Below are 23,024 nucleotides of genomic sequence, written 5' to 3' on the forward strand. Positions count from 1 at the left end.
GTTGGATGGATGGATGGATGGATGGATGGATGGATGGATGGATGGATGGATAAATGGACGAATACTTGACAAACTGCCAGGTGAGAAAAGGAAAGAAGAAAACTACAGAGAATCAAGCAGACTGCGAATCTTTACAACCAATCATCCAGAGCAAGAGCAGCTCTGTTAAGCCAGAGGAAATAGAGTCCTGGGGACAGAGGGAAGCCTGAAGCCAGGCTCTGTGGACAGCCCACCACAAGGGAACCGAAGGTAGTGTCCCCTCTCTCCAGCACTCCTTGATAGCTTCCCTGGAAGCTGAGGATTGGGTCTGCCACAATGCTTGGATACCAGTCCTCAGTGGCCTCTGTCAGAGCCAGTAAGTAGGTCCTTTTTTTTTTTTAGTAAATGTCAGCTTCCCATTTTGCAGCCTCACTGAACAGGTGAGAAGCTCTGTGCAGCTAATACAGGATGGCAATCCACAGCATGCCACACAGTGCTTTGGTGACCTCTAGTGGCATTTTGATGCATGACAGTTATAGCTCAAAAGCACTCAGGTGGAGGCCCTTCCTCCCTACAGGCGTGACTTGACAGTCTACTGTGAACCCAAGTCCCACAAAGGATCTGGATGACCCTACAGTGACTTACTTAGCTTGCATTGAGACTCAGTACCAGGGTCTCTTTATAATATTTAAAGACTTCCCATCATTCCCTAGTCCAACCCAGGCCACTGTGACTGTCCCATAACATGGAGTTGGAACTACAAGAGGGTGAGGTGAAAAGCCAAGTCGGGAGAGTTACTTCCAAGTCAGCACCTGTAATGTGGGGAGGTAAAGGAAAAATCAGGTCCCTGGCCCCAAGGACCACTGGCTTGTCTGAACTCTCCATCGGTCCTGCCTCCCCTGCCCTGCCCGGCTGCAGTCCAGGCTGTGGCCGGGTTGTTAGGGAACAGATGGTTGGATGTGAGAGCTGGGATTTAAAGAAAGCATGGGAGAGGATATAGATGTTATCCAGGCTGGGATGAAAGATGGCTGGGCTGGAATGTAGGCAGTAGAGGCAAATAGCAGCAGTCCCATGAGCATCTCCTGATGGAACAAGGACCATGTGACTTCCCAGAGGAAGGCAGATATTTGGAGAGTCAAAGGCATGCAGAGCAGGATGCAGCAGTCCACTCCACATACTGAGAGTGTCAGGCTCAACCCTTAGATCAGGGGACACTCAAAGCTGCACCAGAATCAGGGGGAAGAAAGTGCAAGTTGTGTCCTTTATAGACTGCCCGTCGAGACTCAGAGAGACAGCTCAGAGTCATTCTGGGCAGTCCAAGAAGAAAGATGAAGTCTGCAATAGGTAAAGTCCAGGAAGAAGGTTTGGTTCAGTAAAATGATCACGTAGCCATCTCCACAATGGTCAAAGGAAGGGGTTCCTGTCACAGTATGTAGAGCCAGGCAGACACTGTCAGCTGCCACCAATCAAGTTCTCCTTGAACCACTGAACAGTGGCATGGGACAGAACACCCATCCCCCCTGCAGCTGAGCCCCCTCACACGGCTCCCTCCGTCTACAAGAGCAGACGCAACCATTAATACACCTGCAGCTCAGATGACCGTGGGGGCCTCTGCTCCTGCATTCTGATGTCTGTGAGGTTGTCGGACACAGACTCTGACACCAAGTCACTGCTGACCTTTGGAACAAGTCCATTCTGTCTCCTTAATGAAACAATGGGAGGATGTCAGGAAACCCCATTAACCACAATGAATGCATCCTAGCCGCTGAGGGTGTCCTGAAGGGTCATCTCCAGCATTCTGGAGAGGTCACCTCAGGAACCTCCTGTCCCTTCTAACACTCCTGCTCACATATGAACTCAAAGAATCTAAGCTCATGTCTTTCTGTGGCTTGGCACAGCTAATGGGGCATAGAGCCCGAGAGCACACCGTTGACCAATCTGAAGATAAAAAGGTCTGAGCCCACAGACCCCAACAGACTGAGCTCCTTGGGCTCCCATACAGGAAAACCATCTTGCCTCACCCACGGGAACCCAGGCAGTGCCTGCCTCCAAGGCCAGGCCTAGAGATCAGCCAGGTGAAGGAGGGATCCTAAGTTCCCCTGCCTGGAGCTTACCCTCCACAGGCCCCCTCTTCCTGGGTACAACCACCCCTTGCTGTCAGGCACACCTTCAGAAGAGCACAGCATTCTGAACACCTTTCTTTGACAATATGCTTGCTTTCAGGGGTGCCATCGGACTGGCAAATATGATTTGCTAAGAAATCATCTATTTTACTTAATAAGTTTGTTGTTGGTATCTATCTGTGAGTGGATTCTGACGCTGTATTGTGAGACCAGGCAAGTAAGTAAATATAGTGACTCGGTTGGAAATCAAGGGTCTCGGTGCAAAAGAGGTGAAATTAGGGAATGGGCGAGGCAGGCTAGATCTCTGACGTATGGCTTTATCTGAAAAACAGATGAATAGATATAGAACAGATGATAGAGGAGAGGGATAAATAGAGGGATGGCCAACGATAGGCGGCTGGTAAATATACATAGACAATAGATAGATGGTTAATAAAGGACTCAAAGATGATAGGTGAATGATACATAGATGATTGATAGATAAACAGACAGCTGATAGATGGTTAGATAACAGACAAAGATGGATGATGGATGCTAGCTAAGTGACAAATGGATAATAAATGATAGTTACTAGATAAGACTGATAAATGATAGATATAAACATACATACATACATACATACATACATACATACATGCATACAACTAAAACCAATGATACCCTAAGACAGTGAGCCCACAAACTTTTCAGGCGTTGATCTCTAAGCACCATTTTCCATTGAAAAGAAAAATAACCAAATTCCAATGCTGGGCCAAGGAAAATGCCAGGGGAGCTGAGAACATTCTGTGCCAAGAAGTAAGAAAGTGTTCAAAAAATAAAATGACAGGAACACATGGGAGAAAACATCAGCGGCAACAGGAAGGCGTTTTCCACCGGCCAAATCCGCAAAACTTGAGTCAAAACGCATAATGATAGCAATGGGTTGTAGAATGCTAGGCTTAAAAGAACCCGAGAGACCATGGATGTCAGGGAAGCAAGAAGGTACTGTTTTGCAGCAGAATGGGATGTGTCCAAATGGGGTGACAGTTAGCAAATCCTGGGTTTGCCGTTCCCAGAGTCACTAGGCCTGAGCTAGTGTTTGCAGGGAACGTGAGATCCTTGCAGGATCTCATGGTGGATCCCAAGAATGACTCCTTAATCATAAAAGGGAAGTGGTATGACCACCATAGCCATGTGAGCACAGTGAACATCTCCAGTCATTGGACAAGGTGCCATCCTATGCTCTGAGGTATAGCACAGGGGAGCTGAGGACATCTCTTAGGCAGGATTCCTGTCCAGCATGCATAACCTGAAGCCAGTTGTGACAATGGTCAGCTAATGCACACAGGACACTCTACAGCTGCCCAAGCTCACTCCAAAGATTCCTCCAGATATCCCTGCCCAACTTACCACCAGTTGTCTCTCTTGCTCTTTCAACAAGCCTTGCAGGCACCTCCTATAGGGTGACTTATTACTGGACTTTTCTTACTATAATACTTTTATTAATTCTTTGAGAATTTCTTGCAATGTATTTTGATCATATTCCATACATACACATACTTCACCCTAACTCCTCCAAGGTCTACACTTATCCTCCTACTCCCCCCTAATTTTGTACCCCTTCCCCCTTTTAATAACCACAAAATGCAGTTTGTGCTTTCTATATGTTCCTAGATATGGAGTCAGCCACTAGAGCATAGCTCACCTACGAGGGACCACACCCTTAAAGAGAACTAGCTCTCCCTCACCAGAAGCCATCAGTGGCCCATAGCTCCTTGGTGAAAACACTGAACACTTCAGGAATTTGCCAGGCTAATCTCATCTGTGTCATTCCAGTTTTAATCTCTGTGCTGCTGAAGCCAATTATTAAGACTCAGAGCCTGGGCCCTAACAGCTTTGATAATCCAGATTTGGCCATTTATTTTTAATAAGGCAGTTAAACAAGCACTAATTTAAAAAAAAATAGGAGCCAGGCAGCAGTGACACATAAACCATTAATCCCAGCACTTGGGAGGCTAAGGTAGGCAGACCTCTGAGTTTGAGACCAGCCTGGTCTACAGAGCAAGTTCCTGGACAGCCAGGGCTACACAAAGAAACCCTGTCTCAAAAAAACCAAACAAACAAAGAAAAGAGACAATCTTCAACTTGGGCACACTGGGAGAGGAACAAAGAGATTCAGTGAGCCCCTCTCAAGCCATCCTTGGGGTTTGGTTTAGAAGGTCAGAGGAAAGCAAAACAAAACACTTCTGGTCGAGGTGTGGTCCAGACTATCCTCAGACCATCATGGTCTTGTCTCTTCTGCAAGGTGGTCTGACAAGCTGTGTGTACCATGAGTGATCTCTTTCTAGGAGACAAGCTCTCCAACTGGCTGGCATCAGACTTCAGTGGAATTCCTGGGGGGAAATTCCAATTCTTCAAGGTGCCTTGTTACCAAGAAGAAGGAGGGGCACACGCATCTTCAAAATAATCTTTATTTCTATCAGAAGGGTTTAAGGACTTATCAGACCCTTGGGGCACAATGCTAATGCCCCCCTTCCCCTCGGCAGCTCTAATTCAAGTTGGACCACCATGAAGAAGCCACAAGACCAGGGTTCAGGTCTTGAGCCCTGAACCCTATGCTTGACTTCAAGCATAGCACAGCGGATGGTAGCTGACACTGTTGTCCCACCATGGAATTGCAAAGGTCTCCTGATGTATCACTGGTTGTGGAGTATGTGAGAAAAGGAGGCCTTTGGCTAGGGACTCTGCTGCTGGAAGGTGGCCAATCTATCCCTGGGGTTTTTGTTTTCTCTTTATGCAGCCGGACCCAGCAGGCCGGGACATCTCCATCCGCCCACTGCTGGAACACTGCGAAAACACCCACATGACCATCTGGCTCGGCATTGTCTACGCCTACAAGGGGCTCCTCATGGTAGGTACCAAGCAGGAGGCAGAGTTGGGGGACACTTCTTTGCCAGGTCTGTCTCTCCTAGGGTCCTTCACAACATGAAAATAAGCAAAGCAAATAAACAGAGCATGCCCCATGTGACTAAGCCTTTAGTCTATGCAGGGCCTGGTCTCAGGCCCCACCATAGCCCAAGGAGATAAGCATAAATGATATTCCAGTTCCCCTCCTGATGCATGGCCATGTTTCCCCCGTGGGCTCTGAGGAAGAGCCCTCCCCTGACTCCTCCAGGCAGCCTTTGACTCAAAGATTGATAGCTTGTCTCTAAGTCTTTTCTCTCTTCTCTCCAAATACTTGTCGTTGGGTTTAGAGACCAATTAGATGATCTTGGAAAATTCCGTTCACAGATTCCTAATTGTATCTCCAAAGACTCTCTACCCCACCCCCAACCACGTGCCCCCACCACCAGCACGGCCACATTCACCCCTTCCAGGAATCTGGATGTGAATATACCCATGAGAGCCACTACAGATGCAGAAAGTTCTTCCTTGTCTCAACTCAGTGCCCAGGAATCCTCATCCCACTCCTTGAAGATCTGAGAACATATGACTCTGATTCCTCCTGACACTCTTCAGAGATTTGTAGCTATCCCCAGGTCCCCAGACATGGCCGTACTGCATGAGGCTCCTGCTGGTTTGGTACATCCTGGTCACAGCTAGAGTCTCAGGCTCCTGTCTAGCCCTCTCACTCACCACCGTGCACCCCAGGCAGGTCCCTGCACCAGGTGCATCCCTGTGCTTCCTCCCCAAGAGGGGACACAGCCTCTGGGGACTGAAGGAGCAAGCATGAAGGACCTGCACAGTGCAGGCTTCCAGCAGACTATGGCTTCCTTCCTGTGTGTCTGCTTCCAAAGCTGCTGTTCCCTAGTAAAGAAATTTTTAAAAGACTCTGTCAGCAGAGTGTTGGGGCACAAACCTGTAATTGCAGGGTTACTGAGGTACCTGTGCCTGTGAGGTACCACTTGTGCCCCAGTGACCTGGGTTCAGCTACCCATCTTCCATAAACCAATTAGAACAGCTGAATCAATGTGGAAAGCAGAAAAGGGAGAGTTTCAGTGTGGCCACATTGGGAAGAGGGGAAACGAAATTCAGCGACATCCCACCCCATCCTCTCCTAAGTCCATCTCTAGGGTCTGGAAGCAATGCTGATGTTTAAGAAGTCATTATACACACCCAAAGAGTCCTGGTCAAGGTGTGGTCCTGCCTACCTTCAGCCCATCATTGCCTCTCCTGTGAGCTGTCCAGTAAATTATAGATCTCTTTTCAAAATCGATATTCCTTTTTGGCTGGAACAGGCCTTCTCTCCTTTCCACATGAGACTCCTAGAGGAATTCTAGTTCAATAGTCTGGCAGTCAAAGTGAGGCTCACAAGCGTCCCTTTAGAATGCCTCCTTCCTTGCCTGGATAGTTAAACCAGCACCCTAGAGACTGAGGCAGTAGGACAGAGAGTTCAAGACCAGCCTGGGCTATGGAACAAAAGCTAGTCTCTAAATAGAATAACTAAATAAATAAATAATTCAGGCTAGTAGAGGACACGCTTGAGAGATGGAAAGAGGAAACCAGCATTGTGTGTGAGGTACCATCTATCAGAGAAGCTTACTCAGGGACTCTGGCATCTTTCCTTCCCCTCACATCATCTAAACAGAGGCCCCTGGGGACAAGTGTTACCCCATCTTCTAGACACTGCAAATGAGGCCTGAGAGGTGAAGAGACCTGTTTGGAGTCTCATGGACAGTGACTTGGAGAGATCGTTCCAGTTCCCCCAGCTCATCTAGCCTGCTTCTGCCCCATGAAGCCAAATTAAGTCACCCTAAGAAAGCAGGTCACCAGGACAATGACAGACATTGGTTACTAGGTGAAACAAACAGACGAGGTATTAATGAGAAGGCCCCAAGACCCTACACCTATAGGAAGCTCAAGTCTCCTTTCTGCTTCCCTCACTACCCCCAGGGGTGCAGATGTGGACTACCCCTGTGGCCAACCCTCCCTCAGAGGACTGTGAGAGCGGAAGTCTCCCTTAAGCCTCTCTCCTATCTATTTCTTTCCTGTCTACATCTGTAGGGAGATGTTAGGGGGGAAAGCTGCATGTGAGAGGAAGCCCCCCAAAAAAATGGTGATTAAAGACATGGGCAGTTTCCCTCTTAGCAAATCCGCTCCAGAGGCCAGTCATCTAGAGCTGAGGGTTCTCGAGGTCTTTTGTCCCCCACATTCACGCCACACATCACAGTCTGCTCCACCTATTAGGAAGCAAGAGATGCAACCTCTTCCTCCCTAAAGGCAGAGCCCAGAACTTGTGCACCACACTCTCGCTTACAGGACAATGTCCAGAACATCCATATGCCAGCTCCACTTCCAAGAGGACAGGAAACACGTCTACACAGGAGGGATGAGAGGAGTCGAGCCACAGGGCACCCCTGCCATTCCATACCATGTGGGGCCACCGTCTTTCCTCTCTGAACCTCAGTTTTCTCCAGAGAGAGAAAACACTCAAGATCCTATGTGCATTTCCTTCACCTATGGCCTCTTTAGGTCTCTACAGAAAACCAGTTGTGAGGGTGAAGGAGAACTGGGGGCTGACACACCTCCAGTCTACATGGTGCAACTTGGAGCCACACATGGAAGTAGTTGGTGGCCTCCAGAATTTCCTGCAGCTTGACCAGCAGTGAAGAGTGACCTCCTCCCGGTAGTGACTGCCTCCCCTTTCTGTTCACCATTTCAGCTGTTCGGTTGTTTCTTAGCGTGGGAAACCCGCAACGTGAGCATCCCTGCCCTCAACGACAGCAAGTACATTGGGATGAGCGTGTACAACGTGGGGATTATGTGCATCATCGGGGCTGCCGTCTCCTTCCTGACGCGTGACCAGCCCAACGTGCAGTTCTGCATCGTGGCCTTGGTCATCATCTTCTGCAGCACCATCACTCTCTGCCTGGTGTTCGTGCCAAAGGTACCAGCCTCTGCCTGTCACGAGGGGACTGTAGACTCCACCCCACCTACGGAGGGAAAGGACACACGTATGCATGTATCCATGTGCGCACGTGTGTGTCTTGTGTGTTTTTGTGTATACCTGCGTGCAGGTACATGTGCACAGGTAGAGGCCAGGGGACAACCTCTAGTTTTGTTATTCAGGTTCCATCCGCTTTATTTTTGAGACAGGGTCGATCAATAGCCTGTGGCCCACTGGCTAAGCGAGGCTGGCTGGCCAGTGAGCTCCAGAGATCCAGATGTCTCTGCCTTCCTAGCACAGATGTTGCAAGTGTGCACCACCACCATTCCTGGCTTTTGTTGCAAGAGAACTACTTTAATTTCTTCCAATTCATGCAACATGAAGTCTAAGTTCAATTATAAAGAAGTTATTTTTTTAAAAAAAAAGCTAAACATGGCATGCCTGTAATCTTAGCAGCTCAGGAGAGGCAAAGGAGGATCCTAGAACTCACTGGCCAGCCAGCCACTCTTGCTGAGTTGGTGAAGTCCAGGTTTGAAAAAAATGATAAAGATACCCTTTGTTAATGTCTGGCCTCTGCAGGAAACCAGTTGTGAGAGTAAAGAAGAACTGGGGACTGGAGGGGGTGACAGCTGGTGCATCCCCAGTTTGCATTCCCTTGTGATGCAACTTGGGGCCACATGTGCAAGTGCACACATGCATTCTTGCACCCCCACACACTTGTGTGCATACATTAAACATATGTACAGGAAAACATACTTCACAGAGAGAGAAAAAAATAAGAAAGAAAGAGAAGTGCTCACTGGCAGCACACACTTTAATCCTGGCACTCAGGAAGCAGAAGCAGTCAGATCTCTCAGTTCAAGGCCAGCCTGGTCTACAAAGCAAGTTCCGGGACAGCCAGGACTATAAAGAGAGCTTGTCTCAAGGAAGGAAGGAAAGAAAGAAGAAAGGGAAAAATAAGAAAGAAAGGAAGGAAGGAAGGAAGGAAGGAAGGAAGGAAGGAAGGAAGGAAGGAAGGAAGGAAGGGAGAAGAACAAGATCCCCAACCCCAAATTAACAAACTATTAATGTTTATTTGTGTACTCCTGTTTGACAATGTGTTTCCTGTTGATTTTTGTTTTTTGTTTTTTTGTTTTTTGTTTTTCGAGACAGGGTTTCTCTGTGTAGCCCTGGCTGTCCTGGAACTCACTCTGTAGACCAGGCTGGCCTTGAACTCAGAAATCCACCTGCCTCTGCCTCCCAAGTGCTGGGATTAAAGGCGTGCACCACCACTGCCTGGCAGTTCCTGTTGATCTTTTAAAGTCACATTTTAAAATTTTATTTTATGAGGGGAGGAGAGGTTGCAGGTGTGCCATAGCATACATTGTCAGAGGACAATCTCCTGGAGTCAGTTCTTTCCTCCACTATGTAAATTCTGAGACTCGAACCCAGAGCTTCAGACTTGGTGGCAGTCACCTTTCCTTACTAAGCCTTCTTGCCATACCTTGGACTTCATTTTTAGCTTGCTTTTGCTTTTTGCGTTTTGCTTTTTTATTTGGGATATTTTATTTAATTTATTATTTTATGTGTATAACTATTTTGCATGTATGTATATATGTGTACTGTGTGCGTGCCTGGTGCTCTCAGAGGTTAGAAGTCCTTGGTCTTGAATTACAGATAGTTGTGACCCATGTAGGTGCTGGGAATCAAACCTGGGTCCTCTGCAGGAGCAGTGAGTGCCCCTAGCCACTGAGCGGCTCTCCTGGTCTCAGTACAGCACATTCATTCTTTTCCTTTGCATCTCTCTCTTGGCTCCCCACCCTTTATCCTTTCCCACACCTGCACCACTGAGGGTGAGTCTGTTGCCTTCATGTCCGCTTGATCCCTTATTACTGAATGCTCCAATCACTGTAGGTTTTTAAGGAACATTTTTCTCTGCAGAGCACATCCTTTTGTTTCCAGTCATCTGCTGTGAACAGCCTTAGAGCTGGCATTACTGGGTCAAGAGGAACAGCCCCTCTTAGTATCCACCCACGTCTTACAGTGCATGCACATCAGGCCTCTGACGTGTGACACGATGTTGTCCTCTGCAAAGTTCGTGCTCAGGAACCAATTTTTAACTCAACTGGGTTTTTAAGAATCACACAAAAAAAGGCATAGTTTCAAGTAAGCTCATGGCTGTGTGGTGGGCGACATTTGGAACTCTCAGCAGCCACGTGTCCCCTGTTGGATATACCTGTCACACCAATCTAGAGGACCGGCTTGAAGAGATATTTTGCAAACATTATTCTCTGCAGCCATGAATAAAGAGGCCTTAACCTCTCAGGGACCTGTGCAGCCTGACCTCAGATATATATAAATCTTTTAAAATTGAATGTTTTAGAAAAGGAAAAGAAAAGCTGTCAAGATGAGTCAGAGGCTAAAGCCCTTGCCACAAAGAGCTGACAACCTGAACTGGAGCACTGAAATCACATAGAGGTGGAAAGAAAAAGCCAGTGTGGGCTGGAGAGATGGCTCAGTGGTTAAAAGCACTGACTGCTTTTCCAGAGGTCCTGAGTTCAATTCCCAGCACCCACAAGGTGGCTCACAACCATCTGTAATGAGATCAGATGCCCTCTTCTGGTGTGTCTGAAGACAACTACAGTGAACTCATATAAATAAAATAAATAAATATTAAAAAAAAAGAGAAAGAAATGAGCCAGTGCCACAAAACTGTTCTCTGACCCTCACATGCATGTCTTACTGTGCACCCACACACTAATAAACATAGTAATGATAGTAATAATAGCCTTCCCCTAAGTTCCTTTGCCTGTGCTGCCTTCTCCGCTATCCCTTCTAGACCACTGCCCCCCAACCCCACTCCCAACCCCCACTCCATACCCCCTCCCCCAGCACAGCAGTTCCTTTATCCCTTCTGGCTGGACAACAATGAAGCTCTTCTTCACACCCACACCCAAGGCTGAGGGAGCAACCCCCTTGGGGCTGGAAAGGTGCTACAGTAGTTAACAGCCCAAACTGCTCTTGCAGAGGGTCCAGGCTGAGTTCCCAGCACCCAATCAGGCGGCTCACAACCACACCTAACTGCAGCTCCAGAGGATTCACCTCCCTCTGTGGCCTCCACATGCACCTGCACATGGACACACAGGAACACCCCATATATGCGTATACACTGGCACATAATTAAAGATAAAATAAAAATCACTTTTAGTTGCTCAATCATGTCCAGACCCTCACCCCACAGAATCTGTCCTATGCCAGATGTGAGTGGTTTTCAGCTGCTAAGGACCTTTGCCAGGTCAAACAGGTCAACAGCTAATCTCTAAAAACTCATCATGGAAGACTCTCCCCTGTCCTCTATCTCTTTGTTGTAGAAACTTTCCACAGCAGGATCCTGCCCAAGGCCTTGGGCTGCCTCTGCCCTGGTAGGGTGTGAATGAGCCAGAGTCAGAAGGCTGATTCTCCTATCCCAGAAGGACTCTGAGGCTCAGTGATTGGCTGCCCACCATCATGCCAAGCCTGTGCCAGAGCCCAACATGGGCCTGGGACACCTGAGCCCCAGCCTGTCTACCTTCCTGGGGACGGGGGAGGGGGGTGTGCTGTCAGTTCCTGTGTAGGACTTGGTGTGGGAACATGGTTGGGGAGAGAGAGGACCATGGCAGGAGTCTCACTGCAAGCCACCTCTGCTCCTTCAGCTCATCACTCTGAGGACAAACCCTGATGCAGCCACTCAGAACAGGCGATTCCAGTTCACACAGAACCAGAAGAAAGAAGATTCAAAGACCTCCACTTCAGTCACCAGCGTGAACCAGGCGAGCACATCACGTCTGGAGGGACTGCAGTCAGAAAACCACCGTCTACGAATGAAGATCACAGAGGTGTGTCCACATCTGGAGACCTCCCATCCTCCTGTCCCACTCCCTCTTCCTGGTCTCCAACCTATCCCTGCTCCGTACATAGTCCTCTAGACTGAGGTCACAGCTGAGCAAAGTCATTTGTGGGGTGGGGCTCCTCTTCTGCTTCCTGCTATTCCCCAGGCTCAGTAGGATGAAGACATGGCTTCAATCTCAGGAATAAGAGACACAGAAAGCCCACATAAGAGATCACCCCTTAAGCAAGTCATGCACACACATACACACAAGCATGCTTACACACTCACATACACACACATACTCATACATATATACTCTCTCTTTGTCACACACACACACTTTATACACACATAAACACTCATACACATACATATGTTCACACACACACACACACACACTGCATACAGTTTGGCTCTGTCTCCCTGTAGTGCCAAAATTTTCATGAACTCACTTAGCCACAGAGCACAGAGGAGTCTGGGAAATGTAGGCTCTTGCCAGACACTTTTAGGGAAGAAGCTTGTTGCTAGATTGGATATGGGTGACCAGTTAATTCTGAATTTCAAATAAACTGCCAATCATGTTTTCAGTATGTATGTGAAGGGGTCTTGGAGTCAGCACAGAACACACCCAGCACAAAGGAGATTATCACCCGAGAGGGACAAGCTAGGGAATGCCTCTGGATCTGGCAAAGGCAGCAGCAGGTGTCTCTGTAGGAGTGGCTTTTAAGAGGAAAAGGGGAAATCTGACCTAGGTTGAGTTGGTAAATTCTGATTGGATATTTTAGTCAGTATAGCCAAGTAATGAATTTTGATTGCTGGACTTTGGTTTGATTATTGGACCTTAGTGTTTTAGTCAGACAAAGAAAGTACCCAAATAAGTGACTAGATCTTGATGGCCAGCTTTAGGAATGTAATCAAATGGTTTAACAAGGGGGTGTGGGGAGAGGACAAGATCTAACAGTATCATGTTCGAGGCTTGGGCCTGTTAGAGATCCCTTCGAGCAGGCTGTACCCAAACTGCAAAGAGGGCTTTTCCTCTCTGAGGTTTAAATTCTATTGGACTTCTGCGTTTCGTTTGCTAGATCCAGGAACCTCTGTGGGGGCCACAGATCCCTGCCACACAGAGAGCCAACACACTCGTTCCCCGCACCTGAAATCCGTTAAGATGGAGGCATCCTGCACCAGCTGCTGTGGCAAAGAAAGCATCAGCTTTCGTGGCTCTGAGCCCATTGCCAGTTCATTAGACGTCTATAACAAGCAACACCACAGTGGCGAACTAAGCCTTCTGCTTCCTTCCAGCAGTGTAATCCCCCGCTGCTGAGAGCCCCAGAGTGGCTTTGCTTGCCCTAGAACTGAGCCTCAATGGATGTCCCATTGCACGGGTCCCAGGCTCCCAACCCTGCCACTAGGTAACACAGATAAGAGTAGTGGTTTGCTTTTTCATTCATGTAGAAACTTATTAGGCAGCAGCTTTGCCCATGACCTCAGAAGAGTGATCACAGTTAATAAAACTCCCTTCACGTACTGTAGTCAGATACCCACTAGCCATCCCAACTACCACCGTCCACCATCCACGCACACTTCCCTGACTTTGCCCTGATTCTTCTGCAACCTGAGCGTGACTGAGTCCTATCATGCTCAGCTTCCCAGGTGACCCAGCTGGCTGGAGCCTGTATGATAGTGTAGGGTTCAGAGATGCTGAGTTCTGCCTGTGAGCCTCCTGGCTGGGTCTGCTGGGTAGCTATAAGGATAGCTCTGATAGCCCTCTAGCAGCTGGTTCCCTCTGTATGTCAGGCACTGGGATAAACATCCCATCATCTCACCGGGTCTCCACACATCCTGTGAGGCGGGCACTGTGATGTCTTTGTGCTACAAATAGAGGCTGAGGCTCACAAGCCCAGTACAGAGCCAGGAAGTACAGCCCATCTCCCCTCGGCCTGAGCTGGCCTCTCTGCTTACCCCTGCTCCTTGCCCTGCCTCTTGGTCTTGCTTGGACCTACTCAGGGCTCAAGCCCAGACAGGTCATGTGACTGCCAACTCCTGGTCCATCTCATCTCAGCTCCTGTTTGAATGAGTGCAACAAAGTCCTTCTCTAGATGCAGAGGCCATGACGGGGAGTGGTACCTCACACCCTTAATCCCAGTATTTTGGAAGCAGAGGCTGGTAGATCTCTGAGTTTTAGGCCAGCCTTATCTACAGAATGAGTTCCAGGGCTACACAGAGAAACCCAGTCTGTAAACACCAAAAGGGGTTGGGGGGATGCAGAAGTCGAACCCCAAGGGCTGGGACTGGGGATTTGGTCTCAGATGGAGTCTTGTCTTCCAGCTGGACAAAGACTTGGAAGAAGTCACCATGCAGCTACAAGACACACCAGAGAAGACCACATACATCAAACAGAATCACTACCAAGAGCTCAATGACATCCTCAGCCTGGGCAACTTCACAGAGAGCACAGGTGAGAAGAGGCAGGGTCCAGCTATGGGACCTGTCACTTTGCACAGGGCTGGTCTGAAGCCATGAACACAAACAGACAGAGCTGAAGGACCTAGGCCTTCATCTCCTGCCTACATCTTTGAATCTGTGCAGAGTCATCGCCTCCCATCCCCAGCCCTGGGCTTCAACTTTCTACCCTCAGATACCATGTCTGCCTGTACACAGCACAGCTGGCGTCCCAGTGTTACTTCCCTCTTTGGACCACAGAGGACGATTTATATTTACTTCACACTTTTAGAAGCATCTCAGGGGTGTACAAGAGGAGAACGGTCATGAGGGTATGCTGCAATGGTGCCCCTCTTACCAACCACATGAGAACAGGTCACTGTGACATGGGCCACTCTCTGTCTACCTCTTAGCAAAAGCCAGTGTGGGACATATGGAAGAGGACATTCACCTGTGACGTTGGAAGTCACTCTGGCCCTGTCCAAATGTGAAGCGTTCAACCTCTTGAGGTATCAGCTTCCCAGCAAAAAAAAAAAAAAAAATCCATGTGGGCACCTAAACACTCATTGTAACATTATTGGTAGATGAGAAAGACTACCGCTAACTTACAGGTACACAGCTAATGTGACTTCATCAGTTATAAAGTGATCAAAAAGCGCACACTGTTACAGCCACTTAAAGGTGAGGTAAGGGATAATGGGATGAGTGACACAGTGTCTGCCTATTGTGTTAAAGGGGCTGGAAAGGAGACTCAATGTCTAAGAGCACCAATGCTCTTGAGAGGACCTGAGTTCAGTTCACAGCACCCATACTGAGCAATTCATGCCATTTGTAGGTCCAGTTCCAGGGGATCTGACGCCCTCTTCTGGCCTCCTAGGGTATCTGCATACCTATGGAGCACATAAACTCACACACACACACACACACACACACACGCATACACGCACATGCACACACACTAGTAAGTATCTTTAAAATGTTTTTAAAAGCTGTGTGTTAGAACTGGAGTGCAAGAAGCCAGCATCATGATACACACACATACACACACAGAGAGAGACACATGGATGGGGTGGGGGACATGCAGCCATCTGTGAGTATTTGTGTTAGTACAGTTTTTAAAGGAGTAGAAAGAACAAACAAGCTGTCAACCATGTACTGACAGAAAGGCTCAATACTGCAGAGCACGGTATGCAAGCTTTCTCTTTCTTTTCACTGTACACAAGCACGGTGGAGTGCTCCCTGGAGTTTGGTGTTTGTCAGCATACATGCATCATTTGCTATGAAGTTGTTTTAGGGGCTGTGGCTGCAGCTCACTGTAGAAGATCTGCCTGTCATGCTCCAGGCTCTGGGTCCAACCTCCAGTGTGTGCAAAAAATCTATTTTTAAATCAATGAAAGTATGTTTTTCTTTTATTCTTAAACTCTGTAGACCAGGCTGTTGAACTCAGAGATCTTCCTGTGTCAGTCTCATAAGTGAAAGGATTAAAGGCGTGCACCACCACTGCCTGGCTGGCCTAGAACTTTCTATGTAGTCAGTTAAAGATGACCTTGCTCTTCCTGTCTGCACCTGCAAGTGCTGGGACTATAGGTATGTGCAGTCTTTAAAAGCTTCACACACAGAGAGACATACACAGTGTGTGTGTGTGTGTGTGTGTGTGTGTGTGTGTGTGTTACATAAAATGTTGATTGTAAAGAAATCTTTAAATTGAAATGGTTACAATTTTAAAGGATAAAAATTACTCTTGGGATAGGCATAGTGGCACACACCTTTGATCCCAGCTCTCAGGAAGCAGAGGCAGGTGGATCTCTGTGAATTCGAGTCCAGCCTGATCCACCTAATGAGCTGCATGCCAGCCAGAGCTACATAGAGAGACTCTGACTCTCCTAGCAATGCCAGCATCTACAGCTTTTCAAAGGAAAGCACTTCAGATTAGTGGAGGAAGATTGTTTTTGTAAGCTTCCCTGGGCTATGTGAGTAGCCTGTGGGAAGAACAGAGGTAGAACTTCACGTTGTACTGTACTTTATAACATAAATGTTAACTAATATCCAGATGGACACAGATTCAAATATAGAACGTAAAAACGAGGAAGTACTAGGTGAAACCAAGTGGTAAGTCTGTAAGTAGTCTTAGAAGGGGGAGGTCTTTTGGGGTTTAATACAAAACAGAATCTGGGAGCACGGAGAGTTTGAGGGTAGCCTGAGCTATATAGTAAAATGCTGATTTTTAAAACTATATATTGTTTTTGAGGGTTTGGTGGTGGTGATGGTGGTAATGGTTGATTGGTTGTTTTTGGTTTGGTTTGGGGCTTTTGGTGAGGGTTTTCTTGGGTTTTTTGTTGTTTATTTGGTTTTGGTTTGGTTTTTGGTGGGTTGTTTGTTTGGTTTTGGTTGGTTGGTTGATTTTGATTTTGACTTTGATTTTGACTTTTTTTTCAAGACAGTATTTCTCTATGTTGCCTTAGCTGCCCTGGAACTCACTCTGTATACCAGGCAGGTCTCAAACTCATAGAGACCTGCCTATCTCTGCCTAAAACCATATATTGTTAAGCAAACAGGTAGGAGGCTGGAGAAGCTGGCTCAATGGTTAAGAGGAGTTGTTGCTCTTACAGAGGGCTTGGGTTTTATTTCCCAGCTCCCATATGATGGCTCAAAGCCATCCACAACTCCAGTTTCAGGGGATCCAATGCCCTCTTCTGATCTCCACAGGCATGAAGCACACATATGATGATAGACAGATAGATATACATGCAGGCAAAATACTCATGCACAAAACAAAATGAAAAAGTCTAATTTTTTTAATTTTTTTTTGAAAAAGTCTAATTTTAAAAGAAAGAAAAAAGAAGAAGAAAGATCTTCTCAAATATAGCTGCTTGAAGTAGACATTGCTCTGAACCACTTTCTGCTGTTGGCATTCAGTCTCTGTATAATAGATTGTGTGTTGCTATAACTAAATGACACAATCTTGGCAATCAAATGCCACAGAAATAGGGGGTGGGAGATAGTGCAGCTGGTAAAGTACTGGAAGGGGCTGAGTTTAATCTCCAGAACACACATGAAAAGCCGAGTGTCAGGGCACACACCGTCATCCCAGCACAGCGAAGGGCAGAGACAAGCTGACCCCAGGAGCATCTTGGGTAGTCACCTAGGCCTCCTGGGCAAGTTTCATGCCAATGAAAGACTATCCCAAAGAATACAAGCAAAAAGTAGAAGGTACACAGACAGCACCTGAGGATTGACAGCAGAGGCGTATGACAGGGTGCCTGAGGAATGACACTCACATTGTGAGTGCACACACATACAACATTCACATATACAACACAACACACACACATACAACATACACACATACAATATTCACATATACAACACACACACAACACACACATGCAACACACACATACAACATTCACACATACAACACAACACACACACATACAACACACATATACAACACAACACACACACGTACAACACACACACATATAACACACATGCAACACACACACAGCATTCACACATACAACACAACACACATACAACACACTCACATACAACACATACATGTACGACACACATACACACACTCACACAACACACACAGAGAAGATGGAGAAAGTAGAGAAGGAAGAGGAAGGAAGGAAAGAAGGAGGAAGGAAGGTGGGAGGGGAGGAAGAAAGGAAGGAAGGAAAGAAAGAAGGGAGGTAAGGAGGGAAGGAAGGAGGGAAGAAGGGGGAGAAAAAAAGCTATAACATTAATGTACTGTCTCATAGCTCTGCAGGTGGGAATCCAGAATGAGGGACTTGGTAGGCTCAATGCCTAGAGAGGCCCTTGCCTCTGTTTCTGAGATGGTCCCTGGACCACTTCATTCTCTGGAAGAGGACAATCTCCTCATAGGTGGAAGGGACAGAAAAGGCTCAAACCCTGTCCCTCGAGCCCCTTTAGAAGGACACTAAACCCTTCCCTAAGGAGTCCAGCCTTGAAATGTGATCATCTTCTGAAGTCACCACCTAGCACGCTCATTACATTTCTGTGTGCAGAGATATGTGCCTGTAGTTCTAGCAACCCAGAAGCCTGAGGCAGGGGGACCATTGGAGCCCAACAATTCAAGACCAGCCTGGGCAACATAATAATACCCCATCTCAAATAAATAAATAAATAAAAATAAAACCGTGAACTCAAAAGGACATGTTCAAACCACAGCACTGGGCCTATACAGCTGATTCTTGTTAGTCGGCATTGGTGTAGTTATGTTCTGTAAGGTCACCTTGGATATTGGCAAACACTGATGCTCCTAAGGAAGAACCAGGTGAGACTCCTGTGAGCTCCTCCCAGGTTGCTGTTTTTGTCAGCCAATCAATATCTTGCTGTACATGTTTGTTCTGTACACATCACCTTCCTAACACACACTGTGTGCAGCATGGCCAGCAGCCCTCTAGCTTGTGCCTGACAGAAGCTTGCCTGACACCTGTGTTTTAGTAACAGTCAGCACTGCACTTGGGGACCATTATAACAGAAAAGAGCAAAAATGTGTCAAGCATCACTAAAGCAACCTCAGGGCTAGAACAGTGTAGAAGCTGCACATAGAGAGCCACACCTCAGGCTGGAGCATGCATGCCTGGCACATACATGCAGACATACATGCCAACATCTTCACACACCATGTGCATCAACAAATGACCAAGATGCATCTAGAGTGTTGATGGCAGGGTAGCAAGTCCATTTGAGAAAGTAAAGGAGTTGGCAAATGCAAAAGTCATGGATAATCGGGATCACTTTAATGGATGCTAAACCACATACCTATACCGTCCCCCAGGGCAGCTAAATCACATACCTATACCATCCCCCAGGGCAGCTAAATCACATACCTATACCATCCCCCAGGGCAGCTAAATCACATACCTATACCCTCCCCCAGGGCAGCTAAATCACATACCTATACCCTCCCCCAAGGCAGCAAAAACCAAACAAAAGAACCAGTGTGCAGCCCTGCTGAGACAACCTCAACCTTTTAGGAGGGATACAGACTCCACATACGTCTCCAGATGTTTTGGAAGCCAGAGGAGGGATTTATTTGGCTATGATATGTGGCCATACATTCTCTTGAATGGAGTCCACAAACTTCCATTGCTGGGCAGACTCAGATGAGTACCCACATCTCAATATTTCATGAGGCTGAGTTGAGCATCCTGTGCATGTCCTCGCTCATGCCTTGATTTCCTCCTTAGGATACTTCCCAAAAGCAGAAATTCTGGCCAGAGTTATACATGTATCCCATCTCTTTAGAAGACTGAGGCAGGGAAATTACAAGCTGAAAGCCAGCCACGGCAACATAGTAAGACACTGTCTTAGAATGATAAAATAAAAACAAGCAGGCCTGCAGGAGCTGGAGAGATGGCTCAGCAGATAAGAACATTTTATTATTCTTGCAGAGAATCTGAGTTTATTCACAGCACCCACAGGCGATTCACAGCCTCCTGTACTCCAGCTCCAAGGGACTTGGTGCCCTCCCCTGGTCTCTTTGGATACCAACATGCACATGACAAACACAGAGATACAAGCATAAAGCAAAATAATTTTTTTTAAAAAAGTTAGAGCCTTTAAAAAAAGGGGAGGGAGGCTCTAACTAAGTGCTGGAGTGCTTACCTAGCATACACAAGACGGTGAGTTCAATCCTTAATGTTGCTGGGTGAGGGACACATGCCTTTTATACTGGTTGACAAACACTGACCAGGCTTCTCAGTAAAGATACAACAATTGCTACCTGCCCCACGGTAGTCTACTCCTGTTCAATCTATTTTTTTGTGAATTTTATCCAAAACATACCATAAAGGACTTTCCCCTTTCTCACTGGACACCCATGCCCAAAGAGGACTTTAGTGTGAGACTTCCTCAGGCTAAGTGCATGGTCCACGTTGGTCCTCTTGATCCCTACCTGCCTTTTTCCCCCTTGAATGGAAAGAAGAGAGACCAGCTGCACACTTCCCAGCCTTTGGCTATTGTCCGAGGGTGGCAGCTCCTCAGCTCACTTCATGGGTCCAGACGGGCTGAGAGGCAGACTCTGACTCAGAGAATCAAGAGGAATCGTTGACTCTGTTACTCCCTGGGCAGCATCCTCAAGGTCTCACGATTGATGTTTATTTAAAAAAAAACTAACAAAAGTTATGGTGTTGTCTTCAACAGATGGAGGAAAGGCCATTCTAAAAAATCACCTCGATCAAAACCCCCAGCTCCAGTGGAACACAACAGAGCCCTCGAGAACATGTAAAGACCCCATAGAAGACATCAACTCCCCAGAGCAGTAAGTACCATCCCCAGAAGAACCATGTTCAAGAGAACACTGCCCTGTACAGTTGTCTCCAATGTGCACATCAGTTTCACAGCTACTATTTCACCCGCGCTCTGAGTGACCCAGGGATGCAGCCATATTATGATGCTCCTTTGACAGGCAAGGAGACTAATATCCAAAAGGGGGAGAGGACGCAAACAAGCCCGCCCAGTACTTGAATGCAGGAAGTAGGATTTGAACTTAATACTGTCCAATATCAAATCCACCATAAAATGTTCTCCACCAGAACACACTGCTTTTGTTGTGTGCAAACTGTAACTCTGTGAGACTCATATGTTTAGTGATAATTGAAGTCTATTAGTGTCAGACAGACACTGGGGACACATAAGTGTACAAAACAGAGATGCCTTCCTCCCATCCTGCCCATACCTTGGAGAGTCTCCATTCTATTTAGCAGGCTAACTACTTATTTTAAAAGGCAAGAGACCATGTGCTCATATTAGGTAAGGTGAAATGGGGAAGGGGCTGTCAATTTAAGTAAGATGGGTCAGAGAAGAAACCAAAGACCTGTACAGACCTGTACATCTCAGCTCTGTTCCCAACAAACGTTAGCTCATTCCAGCTTATTGGAAGCAGTAGGCAGATATATAAACTCTGACATGACTTCTGGGAAGTGGCAAACAAACAAGGACCGGCAAAGTCACCCCGTCCAGTGTTATCTGCCCACCAGATGCCAGCCCTGGCCAGCTTAGTTTCCTATATCCCAAAAGAAATTAGGAAATAAAAATTAGGTAACAGAAAATGGACTTATTTATACTTTGGCTAAAACAGAGAGAGAGAAAAAGAGCTTGCTTCCTCTCCAATGTGCTGCCTGAGGAGTTCTCGAAAACTCTAAAGCAAAAGCCAGAAGACACGCAGCTTTGGCTGCCAGTTTAGCCATCAGGAGGGAAGGTGACTTGGTCCCAGGCTCCCTCCACTGTCTCTGTTCTCAGCAAGGAGAGCTGTAGGTGGTTTTCTTCCTATGAATTTAGAATGTCCCTGGTACCTTTCAGGCCAACACCTGATTCCCAGCATGGAATTACAACTACAAAATGCCAGCACGTTCTTTTGTGAACTTTGACGTATCTGAGAAGTTTTTCTGAGGCACAGGTCCCTTCAGGGCAAGAGTACACTGCATAAGCAACAACACATCTCAGAAACCATCAAACTCTGGGTAAACTCTGGGGTACACCCTGTTGGGATTGAGTGCCTCCAACACAGAGCCTCATGGCTCCACAGACGCAAGATCCCAGCCTCCATGGCTGCACTTAGCTGGTCTTTCCCTAAACAAGGAGGAGTTGTGCCTTCCTTAGCCTTAGGTGGGGTAGCAACACTCTGCTCTCTGATTCCTGGTTTTGTTTTGCTTTGTTTTTTCCTTTGTGAGAATCTCTGTTTGGTTTGGTTTGCACCTGAGAGACACTAAAATGCAAAATCCAACAACAAAATAAAAAAAAAGTGCCACTGAGAGCAAGAAGCCACCCCCTTGACATATTCCCTATAAATAGCCTTACTAAATATTAAAGTCACCCACTGACTTGACGGTCATTTAAGGCTTTAAGGATGTGGCCAGGAGAAGTGAGCCAGAGGACAGCATCTTTTCCCTTACTATCCCTCCGCCATTGGTAGTATGCAAGTACCTCCTTCCACTCCCAGCTCAGTCCTGTGCCACCTCTGGCTTGTTTCCAAGAGCTGTGGGGACTCTGAGGAGGAAGGGGCTCACTCCCAGAGAAAGTACCACAAAGAGGATGATACTTAAACTTGGTCATGAGCTCCAGAGGAAGAGGATTCCAGATGGGAAACATAAACGCAAAGATATAGAAGAACACCCCCGAATGAGTTGTCAGGGAAATTAGCCACCAGGGGGCAGGATCTGGGGAGAATAGACAGACATTCACCCCATTTTGAGAGATCCTGAGGGCGCTGAAGGTCACAGCCACATCAGGGCGTGTCCTCTTTTTTCCCCCTCTGTGACCTCCTAAAGTAGAGAAGACAAGGTTAATCACCAAAGAACCTGGAAAGCCATGGAGGATCCTGCTGGGACAAATTGGCTGCTAGGTTCAGCAGTGGCAGAGGGCCAGGAGGAGGGAACAGGCAGCTTGGAGGGTGGGGTATTGAAAGCCACATCACACTGAAGTTTGTGTGTGGTGATGAGTGGTGTGAAGGATTGGTTGGGTCCTCCTAATTTTGCCATGATAGTTTAATCAGTCAGCCTCAGTGGGGATTGGGAGATAGCAAGAGGCAATCTTTCTTGCACTCTTCCTGGCTATTTCCAATAGTAGGTACCCGTGAGCCTCGGTCAAATGCCTGCATCATGTCTGAAGAAGCGCATAAACAGTTGAACCAATGGATCTTGGACTTAAGGAGACACAGACTCCTACCCTCAGATTTTATTTTTTTATATTTTATTTTATTTTATTTTATTTTATTTTATTTTATTTTATTTTA

The 23,024-nt window shown here is 47.0% G+C and overlaps 1 protein-coding gene across 1 annotated transcript in view; it reads left to right on the forward strand.

Annotated features, from left to right (window-relative positions):
• Positions 1-23,024, forward strand: part of Gabbr2 (gamma-aminobutyric acid type B receptor subunit 2) — a 327,200-nt gene that overhangs the window by 301,419 nt on the left and 2,757 nt on the right. The window contains exons 14-18 of the mRNA XM_028770277.1: positions 4,882-4,992; positions 7,744-7,968; positions 11,640-11,822; positions 14,141-14,270; positions 20,435-20,552. Of these exons, the coding sequence (XP_028626110.1) occupies positions 4,882-4,992; positions 7,744-7,968; positions 11,640-11,822; positions 14,141-14,270; positions 20,435-20,552 (767 nt within the window). The remainder of the gene's footprint in view (positions 1-4,881; positions 4,993-7,743; positions 7,969-11,639; positions 11,823-14,140; positions 14,271-20,434; positions 20,553-23,024) is intronic.

Source organism: Grammomys surdaster, unplaced genomic scaffold (assembly GCF_004785775.1).
Source record: "Grammomys surdaster isolate TR1022 unplaced genomic scaffold, NIH_TR_1.0 199, whole genome shotgun sequence".
In the NCBI taxonomy this organism is placed as follows: Eukaryota; Metazoa; Chordata; class Mammalia; order Rodentia; family Muridae; genus Grammomys; species Grammomys surdaster.